Below are 12,067 nucleotides of genomic sequence, written 5' to 3' on the forward strand. Positions count from 1 at the left end.
TCATTGAATATTCCCTCTAGTAAAAATAACTACTCATTTTCCCTCTTTCTTCCTCACTATACATTCATATATATTGTTGTTATATATATTTTATATATATATCCTATATAAACTTAACAGACATTATATGCTGTTTACATATGTGTACATATACATAATTACATATATACACACCCACGTATACACATATTTACAAAGCAAATGAGTTTTTAAAATGTTTATTTAGAGGTTTTATTATATTCTTTTGGAAACCTTTGCAGTAAGGGTACTCCATCTTGGAGACACCTGATCTAGGTATTTTTTTAAAAAAATATTTATTTATGTAAGACAGGGTCTCACTCTGATGCCCGGGCTGGAATGCACTGGCATGATCATGGCTCACTGCAGCCTTTTGAACCTTCTGGGCTCAAGTGATCCTCTCAACTCAGCCTCCTGAGTAGATGGGATTACAATCATGTGCCAGTACGCCTGGGTAATTTTTCTGTTTTTTATTGAGACAGGGTTTCAGCATGTTGCCCAGGCTGGCCTCAAACTGTTGGGCTCAAGCATTCCTTCTGCCTCAGCCTCCTAAAGTGCTGGGATTACTAGGCATTAGCCACTGCGCCCAGCCTTGATCTAGATCTTATAATTTTCACATATTTACTAAGTTAGTAAACGTCTGAATTACAAGATTTAGATTATAAAATCCAGATCTTTTCTAACTTAGTGAACATTTGAGTGCCTAATATGGCCCCACTATGCTTGGAAGAGCATTACACCTACAGTCATTTTATAGTCATTTTGCAATTCTAAGGAATATTAATGACTTTGAATTTCAGCATTAAATTTATTGCTCTGCTTTTTCAAATTGTTTTTACTGTGATTTTATGAATTAAACAACATGTTGTTAAAATTTATATTTATCTGCCTCAGAATATAATTTGCTTTACAAATAAGTTTTTGACCTATGAGCCAATGGCTCTATATTTTAATATCTATAGTATGGACAGCACCATGTTTTGATGACACTACTATAAGGAAAAATGATACAGAGCCTGTCCTTGGAGCATATAGTCATAAACCGCATAATAGCAGAAAATGTAAAATTAAAATTCTGAAAAATGCTATGAGGAAGAATGGGTAAAAGGGGGCTTTGACCACAGTCAAAGACATCAAGGTAGTTTATTATGAAAACAACTATTGAACTGAGATATAAAGCAATTATACGTGTTTTCTAAGTAAGCTATTGAGAAAGGGCATGGTCTAGAGTGGGCTATCCAGAGAGTCCAGGCTGAGGTAACAGGACTTGCAGAGACTCCATGGCTGAAGAGAGAACTGCAAGTCAGAGGAATGGAAGTGAGCCCTCTGTGGCTGAGGGGCAGAGAGTAATGGACAGCATCATGAGAGATGAGGTTGGGGCTGGTGGGAGGTGGGAGCAGTTGGCACAGGCCATTCTAAGCCACGCTGAGAATTTGGAGCCTTGTCCTAAGGAGTTTTCTGTAGAAGAGAGGGTTGGGGAGATATGATCATATCTATATTTTGGAAAGATCACTGGGACATTTTTGAATGTTTTGTCATTTGTGAAAAGGGGAAAATCAAATGTATTTTTTTGAAAAGGCAAATAGGACACTTTTTTTCTTTCTTTTTTGAAAGGCAATATAAATATGACCTTGCGATACATCAGTGCACTCAGTGAGCACATTCATCACTGTCTTCTATACCTTTTAGTCCTGCATAGTTCTGGTTTCCAAACTTAACTGTGCATTGAGATCACCTGAGGAATATAAAAGCATATTTAGAAAGGAGTAGAAGTGGGGCACAGTGGCCCGTATCTGTAAACCCACCATTTTGGAAGGCTGAGGTGGGAGGATCCCTTGAGCCCTGGAGTTCAAGACTAGCCTCAGCAACATAGGGAGACCCCATTTCTACAAATTTTTTTAAAAAGTAGGCCAGGTGCGGTGGCTCACGCCTGTAATCTCAGCACTTTGGGAGGCCGAGGCAGGCAGATCACGAGGTCAAGAGATCGAGACCATCCTGGCCAACATGGTCAAACCCCGTCTCTACTAAAAATACGAAAATTAGCTGGGCATGGTGGCACGCACCTGTAGTTGCAGCTATTCGGGAGGCTGAGGCAGGAGAATCACTTGCACCTGGGAGGTGGAGGTTGCAATGAGCCGAGATCGCACCACTGCATTCCCTCCTGGTGACAGAGTGAGAAAGAAAAAAAAAAAAAAATTAGCCAGGTGTGATGGTGTGTGCATGTGGTCCCAGCTACTTGGGAAGATGCGGTGAGAGGATCGCTTGAACCTAGGAGGTTAAAATTGAAGGAAGCCATGATTGTGCCACTGCACTCCAGGCTGGGCAATAGAGTGAGACCCTGTCTCAACAAAAAGGGGAAAAAAAGGCATAGAAGCCCGTGTCCTACCCTAGAACTAGTGACTCAGTTTCTGGATATGGTACCCCAGAATCTATATTAAAATAAACAGAACCCTCTCAAATGATTCTAGTGCATCCCTGTTAATACTGGTTCCCAAAGAGATATTAGGGTCTTACTGTCCATTCCCTAATAAGGTGAATACTTATTCTCTATTCTTTTCACACTAACAAACTATACATACACATTTTGTGAATTGGTAATACAAATATCCATTTATTTAACATGTAACATGCTTTTTTTTTTAAATCACAGGTAGATGGCACAAACCTTCAGGGTTTTACTAATCAGCAAGCAGTAGAGGTATTGCGACACACAGGACAAACTGTGCTCCTGACACTAATGAGGAGAGGAATGAAGCAGGAAGCCGAGCTCATGTCAAGGGAAGACGTCACAAAAGATGCAGATTTGTCTCCTGTTTATGGCAGCATAATCAAAGGTAATCCTAGGTTAATCTGATTTTTAGTTAGACCTTTATATTGTCTCCGATTTTTTTTAAATTCCAAAGTAACTTACTATTTCAGAATGGTTCTTAATTATTCAGAATGCTTTTTACCCTCAACTATTCATTATAAACCAAGGCGAGAAAAGAAGTTTAATAAAGTCAGGATTGACTGGAACCAGCAATGTGTTTATAAACTATAGAGTAGGCTTCTGAATAGAGCAGATTTCTTTCTATCCTATTCATTGTCACCATTTCTCAGTTGGAAACAGGCAGTCATTTACCTTTATGTTTCTGCCTTACTTCTGGATGTCATTGCAATGTTCTCACTTTAGGGGGATGCTTTTCTGCCTGGATTATTTATGTGACCTTCATAAAAATTCTAAATGCCCAGCCTTTCCTTGAAGGAATCGACTTTAATTCCACATTTAGAAATGTCATTCTTAAGCTGTTGGTACATGAATATGTCTGCAAATTACTGAAACCCCTGTGTAGCTCAGGGGTTTATTGGTAGAAATCAGGCTTTTGGCTGAAAAGTGCTGTTGCATTTCTAAAATTGTTGACCATTATGATATTTATGCCATTTATACATATTGCACTATTAAGAGACAGAGGGGCAAATCACAGGAGAAATGCATTCTTTTCCACTAACAGAACTTGCCTTTAAGTACATATTGAGAAGTTTATCTCTAAAAAACAGACTCTCATGTAGGAGTTCAAATAAATATACTGGGTTTAGAAAAATTCAAGTACTTGATTATACTAAAGATAAAATTACTAAAATATTTTTATCTTTAAGAAAATTATGAAAAAGATGAAGATTCTCTATCTTCGAGGAGAAACACCAACATATTACCAATTGAAGAAGAAGGTAAACACCTAGAGCCAGCTTATTATGTACTTCATTATTTATCTTTTTTAGAAATGATTTTTACAAATGTGATTAAGCCTCTATGGATATATTGTAAGTTACTGAAAAAAAATTCAAAAAGTGATGTTTGTAAATCCCTATTTATAAATGTGACTAAGTGGTCTTATGGATTAAAACATTCCATTTATAGCGAAATTATACTTTTGTTTATCGTTCACTTACACTTTCTTGCTGAGTCAATCTATTCTTACTTCCATATTTTTTTTGACCAGAACTCCTTAGGAATTAACTGGTTGTATATGTGGTTCTAATTTAATCTCTTTGTTTCTATACAGGCAACATAAACTAACAGTAATAAAATTATAAAGTATTTAAAAATAAACACAGGAGAATCGTTAACACATAAGCTCTTGGGAATGAGACTATTCAATTTTCGGAGGCTTTTTATCACTTCTTAATTTTTCAGGGGTTCCAAGATTTAATATTGGGAAGTGGTTTGGAAGGTAGTTGGAGAGAAATTATCATACCTTCTGGGAATTCTCTCGCTATAAACTTAGGATCCATTAAGCTATTTTTAAAAATTTAGAGTAGCATTATTATTATTATTTGTATTAGAGACAGATTTCGCCATGTTGGCCAGGCTGATCTCAAACTCCTGACCTCAAATGATCTGCCCACCTTGGCCTCCCAAAGTGCTGGGATTACAGGCGTGAGCCACCACACCTGGCCAGTAGCATTATTTTAATACATAGTTTTGTCAGAATGTTGCTGCACTCTTTTTATTCTGTTGTGCTGTGTGCTTCCTTTACCTTTCAGATTGCTTTAGGTACTTGGTAACTTAAACTCACTGAACAGAATACAAGACTGATCTCCCTCCATTCATGTGAATATAATTATACCAAAGCTTTGTTGTTTTTTTAACATATCTGTTCCTTCATTATTGGATTTTCTGCTGAAAATTTTGAATGAGCTTTACAATTTTAAAGGGATATTTATGTTTGCAGAGATACTCCAGAAGTTAGATCTATAGAGTTCACATGTACTAATAACATTCTGCCATTTTTACACTAGTAAGTAAAGAAATTATTTAGGCTAAAGTGAATATCAAGAATTGTAGGAAAGGATAAAATTGTTTAGAGCATGATACTTGTGATATTAAGTGGGCATGGGTGTGGGAGTTGTCTCCAAGGCACAGAACCATCTATTTTGCTTTGGTGAAGGTGGCTAATGAGAAATCCCTCTCTCTCTCTCTCTCTCTCTCTCTCTGTGTGTGTGTGTGTGTGTGTGTGTGTGTGTGTGTGGCAGGATACATGGGGGTGACTATAGACCTAGAATCAGGAGTCCCAGAATCTTTTTTAAACAAAGCAGAAGCTTCTAAGTGATTTTCATGCATCTGCCCTAGTACTAGTCCTCAGACAAGGGGTAAGATATTATTGCCTCTTCCACAGATATTTTACACATCGTGCCAGCCTGGACAAGTCATTTGACTTTCCAGCAAGATCAGAGGTTTAGACTTTATGATTTTTAAATATATGCCTGAAATCCAGTCTTGGGGCAATTGTGAGAAGGTGAGAATGGAGAGTTTTTCTGCTGAAGGTTGGTTGAATATGAATTGCAGACTGTTTTTATCAGCAGCACGATTCCCCACTTTCTCCATTCATAATCTCACCCGCTTAAATCACTGTCTAGCTGTGTAAACACAGCAGACTTAGAAAAAGGGAGTGTGGAAAGAGATAGGACTCTGAACTGACCCTCCTATTTCTCTTGCAGAATCAGTTCAAAGCTTCCCTGTAGTCTGTGTTCATCCTTGCATAGTTATTTCTCTCTGTACTGAATTTGTTTATTTGCTTTTATTATTTTTAATTGACTTATAATAATTGTACATATGTTTGGGGTACAGTCTGGTATTTCCATACATGTATACAGTGTATAATGATCAGATCAGAGTAATTATCCTATCCATCACCTCATAGATTTATTTTTTCTTTGTGTTGGGAACATTCAACACAACATCTTGCTCCTCTGGCTATTTGAAAATATGCAGTAAATTGAAGAGTGACATCAACAAGATGGCAGATTAGAAGTTCCTCCCACATCCTTCTTCCTATATACATACAACTAGAAACTATCAAAGACAAAAATACCACCCTAAGTTCACCAGAACTAGAGGGAGAAGCAGAGAAACTTCCTGGGCCTACAGAATTGAGATGAGCCATGACTGATAGAATAAATAGTATTTTAGGCTGAGCTGCAACCTTCCTCAAACTGGCATAATGCCATTCAAAGAGAATTTCCTTAGACCCACAGCTCCCAAGATGAGAGGAGGAAATTGGAGGTAGACATTCAGTCTCTCCACTGATCTGGTAATCTTTCACTGGAAATACACCTAGGTCCCATTCCCGTGAACCACTGGGAGTTCCAGGAGGGCTAAAGCACTTGGGGTGAATTGGGAGCAAAGACAGAGGCACTGATCACAGTGACTGGCATGTATCTTGGCAGGTATTCTGCGCTCTGATAAGTGGGTACACCATGTTGAAGATGCTGGCTGGTTCCATGGTGCTGCTGGGGTACAATCTGTGGGAAGATCCTGTCCTTAGTTGGATTTTCCACAAAATCCTGGTGCTCTCATGGAGCCATCACCTGGCCTAGAAACAATTGAAAGGTTGGGATTAAGTTTTGATGCCAGCTTAAATCTTCCCCAGACTGGGGACCCATAGCAGGACAACAATAAAATTCTAGGGCAGTGTTTAATTTTCAGTGCTCACTGTAAGCCTCCCCTAGAGGAAATAATAGCAAGTCAAGGAGTTAGTTCCAGGGAAGTGTTTTAGTTCCAGTACTCATGTAAATCCTCCCCAGAATGGGAAAAAACAACAGCCCAGCATTTAAGTTCTGATACTAAGTAGTAAATCTCTAACACCACCAAAGAGCACTTGCGAAAACTGGAAGAGGTAGCCAACTCCTCAAATGAACCATCATCAATGTAAAAATACAAGGATTGTGAGAACATGGGGAAATAGGATACCACCAAAAGAAACCAACAAAGCTCCAGCAATGGACGCAGAAGAATTGAAGATCTATGAAATGTTGTACAGAAAATTCAGAATAATCCTGTTAAAGAGGTTCAGGGAATCACAGGAAAATACGGATAGAAAACAAAATGAAATTTAAAAAATAATCCAGGATCACAATGAGAAATTTGTTTCACTGTATCTTTTATTTTTATCTTTGTATCTTTTATTTTTATCTTTTATAAATAAAAGATACAAACCTTAGAAATAAATAATACAGTAAGCCAAAATCTCATTAGAAAGTTTTGATTGAAGCAAATTTGATCAAACAGAGAAACTTAGTGAGCTTGGAGACAGACCATATGAAATAACCCTATCAGAGGAGCAGAAAGAAAAAAGAATTTAAAAGAGTGAAGGAGACTTACGAGAATTGTGGGATACCATCAAGTGAACTAAACTTCTGTGTAATAGGAATTCCTGAAGGAGACCAGAGAGAAAAAGGCCTAGAAAACACATTTAAGGAAATAGTAGCTGAAAATTTCTCAAATCTGGAGAAAGACAACACCATCCGGCTACAGACTTAGAGGTAACCAACTATATTCAATACAAAGAGGAAATCCCCAAGTCACATCATAATCAGACTAGCAAAATAAAAAAAAAATACCGAAAGCATCAAGAGAAAAGAAACACCACATTCAAAGGAGCCCCAATATTGCTATATTGCTTTCTAGCGAAGTAATGGAGAAAGATATTTCATGCAAATGGGAACAAAAATGAAGAGCAGGAGTAGCTATATTTATGTCAGATAAAATAGGCTAAGTGAAGAACAGTAAAAAAATGACAAGGTCATTATTTAATGAGAAAAGCATCAGTAGGTCAATACAGCAAGCAGATATAACAATTGTAAATATATATACACCCAACATCAGAGCACCCAAATATATTAAAAAAATAAACCTGAAGGGAGAGATTTACTGTAATATGATAATTGCAGGGGACTTCTGCACCCTACTTTCAGCAGTAGACAGATTATCCAGACAGAAAATCAACAGTAAAACATCAGTTAGACTTCATTGTAGACCAAATTGACCCAATAGACATTTACAGAACATTCCGTCCAACAGCTGCAGAATACACATTTTTCTCAACAACATATGGAACATACTCCAGGCTAGACCATATATTAGGTCACAAAACAAATTTTTATAAATATTAAAATATCAAAATCATATCAAGTATCTTTTCTGACCATAATGGAATAAAACTAGATATCAATAACAGAACAAACAATTGAAAACTCTACAAATTCATTGAAATTTAATACTATGCTTCTGAACAGTGAATGAGTCAATAAATTAAAAAGGAAATTTAAAAATTTCTTGAGACAAATGAAAATGGGAACACAGCATACCAAACCTATGGCCTACAGCAAAAGCAGTTCTGAGGGGGGGAGTTTATAACAACAAATACCTACATCAAAAAAGAAGACAGACTTCAAATAAACAAACCAATTATGAACCTTAGAAAAGCAAGAACAAACCAAACCCAAAGGAGCAGAAAGAAAGAAGAATAATTGTAGCAGAAATAAATGGAATTGAGACGAAAATACAAAAGAGTAAGAAAACAGAAAGTTGGTTTTGTAAAGGTAAATGAAATCATCAAGTCTTTCGCCATAGTAACTAAGCCAAAAAGACGACCTAAAATAGATAAAATCAGAGACAAATAGGAGACATTATAAATGATACTATTGAAATACATAGGATTGTTAGAGACTATTATGAACAACTACACACCAGTAAATTAGAAAACCTAGAAGAGATGGATAAATTCCTGGACACAGTCTACCGAGATTATAAGATTAAACCATGAAGAAATAGAAAACTTGAACGGACCAGTAACAAGATTGAGTTGGTAATAAAAAGTCTCTAATTAAAGAAAATCCCAGGACTTAACACTTCACTGCAGAATTCTACCAAACATTTGAATAACTAATCCAGTTCTACTAAACTATTCCAAAAAATTGAAGAGGAGGAAATACTCACAAACTCATTATTTGGGGCCAGCCTTGCCCTGATTCTAAAACCAGAGAAGGACACACAACGAAAAGAAAACTACAAACCCTTCATGAACATAGTTGCAAAAATCCTCAACAAAATACTAGCAAACCAGATTCAACAACACATTAAAAAGATCATTAATCATAATCAAGTATGATTCATCCCAAGGATGCAAGGATGTTTCAACATATGCCAATCAGTAAATGGGATACATCAAATAGATGCTGAAGAAGCATTCAATAAAATTCAGCATCCCTTCATGATAAAATCTTTCAACAAACTAGCAATAGAAAGAACATGCCTCAGAATAATCAAGGCCATATATGAAAAATCCACAGCTAATATACTGAACAGAGAAAAGTCCAAAGACTTTTCTCTAAGATCTGGAACAAGACAAGGATGCTCACTTTTACCACCTTTTTTTCAACATAAGTACTGCAAGTCCTTGCCAGAGCAATTAAGCAAGATAAAGAAATAACGGGCATCCAGATTGGAAAGAGATAAGTCAAATTGTCCTTATTTGCAGATAAAATGATCCTATATTTAGAAACCTAAAAAATTCACCAGAAATAGTTAGAACTGATATATGAATTTAGTGAAGTTGCAGGATACATACTCAACATAAAAAATAAGTAGCATACACCACAGCAAATAATCCGAAAAAGAAATCAAGAAAGTGATCCCATTTACAACAGCTACAAGAAAAATAAAATACCTAGGAATAAATGTAAACAAAGAAGTAAAAGATTTCTGCCGTGAAACCTACAGAACACTGATGAGAGAAATTGAAAAGGACACAAAAATATGGAAAGATATTCTATGATCATGGACTAGAAGAATTAATATTGTTAAAATATCAATACTACCAAAAGATATCTATATATTCATTGCTATACCTATGAATATACCAATGGCATTCTTCACAGAAGTAGAGAATGGTCATGGACCAGAAGATTTAATATTGTTAAAATATCCATACTACCAAAAGATGTCTATATGTTCAATGCCATACCTATGAATACACCAATGACATTCTTCACAGAAGTAGAGAATGGTCATGGACTAGAAGAATTAATATTGTTAAAATATCCATACTACCAGAAGATATCTATATATTCAGTGCCGTACCTGTGAATATACCAATGACATTCTTCACCGAAATAGAGAAAACAACCCTAAAATTCACATGTACCCACGAATGACTCCTAATAGCCAAAGCAGTCTAGAGCAAAAAGAACAAAGATAGAGGCATCACACCAACAGACTTCAAAATATGTTACAAAGGCCTGTCCTAAAACACACACACACATGCAGATTAAAGACCTAAATATAAGACCTGAAGGAAATGTTAGGAAAATGCTTCAGGACATTGGATTTGTCTGGGCAAAGATTTTTTATGTAGTACCACAAAAGCACAGGCAACCAAAGCCAAAATGGACAAATGGGATCACATCAAGCTAAAAAGCTTTTCTGCACAGCAAAGGTAACAATCAACAATATAAACAGACAACCCAAAGAATGGGAGAAAATATTTTCAAGCTACCCATCTAATTAATAACCAGAATATATAAAGAGCTCAAAAAACTCAATAGAAAAAAAATCAAATAATCTGATTAAAAATGCACAAAAGATCTGAATAGACATTCCTCAAAGGAAGACATACAAATGGCCAATAGGTATATGAAAAAATGTTCGTCACTGATCATCAGAGAAATGCAAGTCAAAACTACAATGAGATATCATCTCACCCTAATTAAAATGGCTTTTATCCAAAAGACAAGCAATAATGAATGCTGACAAGGATGTGGAGAAAGGGGAACCCTCATAATGCTGTTGATGGTAATGTAAATTAGTACAGCCACTAGGGAGAGCATTATGGAGGTTCCTCAAAAAACGAACAGTTTAACTTACCTGCACATTGCGCACATGTACCATAAAACCTAAAGTATAATAAAAAAAAAAAAAAAAGAACAGTTAAACTACCATATGATCCAGGAATCCTACTCGTGGGTATATATTCAAAAGAAAGGAAATCAGTATAGCAAAGAGATATCTGTACCCCTATGTTTATTGCTGTTCTGTTCACTATGGCTAAGATATGGAAGCAACCTAAGTGCCAATCAACAGGAGAATGGATGAAGAAAGTATGGTATATATACACAATGGAATATCATTCAGCCACAAAAAGAATGAAATTTTGTCTTTTGTAACAACATGGATGAAACTGGAGGACATTGTGTTAAGTGAAATAAACCAAGCACAGAAAGACAGATACTGCATGATCTCACTTATAAGTGGGAGCTTAAAAAGTTGATTTCTGGACATAGAGAGTAGAATGACCAGAGGCTTGGAAGAGTTTGAGGAGGGGTAAGGTGAAGAGGTATTGGTTACTGGGTACAAAAATACAATTAACTAGAAGGAATAAGTTCTAGTGTTCAACAGCACAGTAGGGTGACAATAATTAATAACTTATTGTGTATATCAAAATAGGAAGAAGATTTGGAATGTTCCCAACACACACAAAAAATACAATAAATATTTGAGGGAATGGATATCCTAATTATCTGTATTTGATCATTACACATTGTATGCGTGTATCAAAATATCACATATACCATATATGTACAATTATGTATCAATAAAATATTTTAAAAAGAGAATATAGTTAATCATAGTCACCCGATAGTGTTAGAATTGCTCAGCATGGTGGCTTATTGGTGTAATCCCAGCTACTCGGGAGTGTTACTGAGACCAGAAGTTTGAGACCAGCCTGAGCAACATAGCAAGACCCCCCCATCTAACTTAAAAACAAACAAATAAACAAACAAAAACACTGGAACATAGTTCTTCTATCTAGCTGTACTTTTGTATCTGTTAACCTCTGGACTGAATTTAATTTTGAGGAAGTAACACTTACTTGGGGAGGCTAGTCTTCAAACTAAAAAAAATATATATATAGTTTATTGTTTACAGTCTTTTAAGGAGAAAACAATCATCTTATTAGCTTAAAGCATAACAGACCTACAAAATATGCCTGGAATGAAAGCTCCTGGATATTCCCACTAAAAGAGGAGGGAACTAATAAGAAATCTGAATTTTTTAGCACTTTTTAAATTTGAAATTTGAATGCTAAAAAGGATATTGAAGTTTAATTTAGAGAATAGTGCCTAATAGAGATTTTAAAAAGACAAATCTTATGAGTAAGAACTGTTATGAAATATGGAAATCTTTGACTATGACTTTAAATTTCTCAACCAGTTTCTTGTTTTAGGTAAG

General features: G+C 35.9%; 1 protein-coding gene across 40 annotated transcripts in view; it reads left to right on the forward strand.

The window, feature by feature from the left end:
* The window catches only part of MPDZ (multiple PDZ domain crumbs cell polarity complex component), a 180,104-nt gene that overhangs the window by 70,568 nt on the left and 97,469 nt on the right, over positions 1-12,067 (forward strand). For all 40 annotated transcript variants that reach the window (XM_024252173.3, XM_054519889.2, XM_024252164.3 and 37 more), the window contains 2 exons: positions 2,669-2,852; positions 3,655-3,726. In XM_024252173.3, the coding sequence (XP_024107941.1) occupies positions 2,669-2,852; positions 3,655-3,726 (256 nt within the window). The remainder of the gene's footprint in view (positions 1-2,668; positions 2,853-3,654; positions 3,727-12,067) is intronic.

This window comes from Pongo abelii, chromosome 13 (assembly GCF_028885655.2).
Source record: "Pongo abelii isolate AG06213 chromosome 13, NHGRI_mPonAbe1-v2.0_pri, whole genome shotgun sequence".
NCBI classification, from domain to species: Eukaryota; Metazoa; Chordata; class Mammalia; order Primates; family Hominidae; genus Pongo; species Pongo abelii.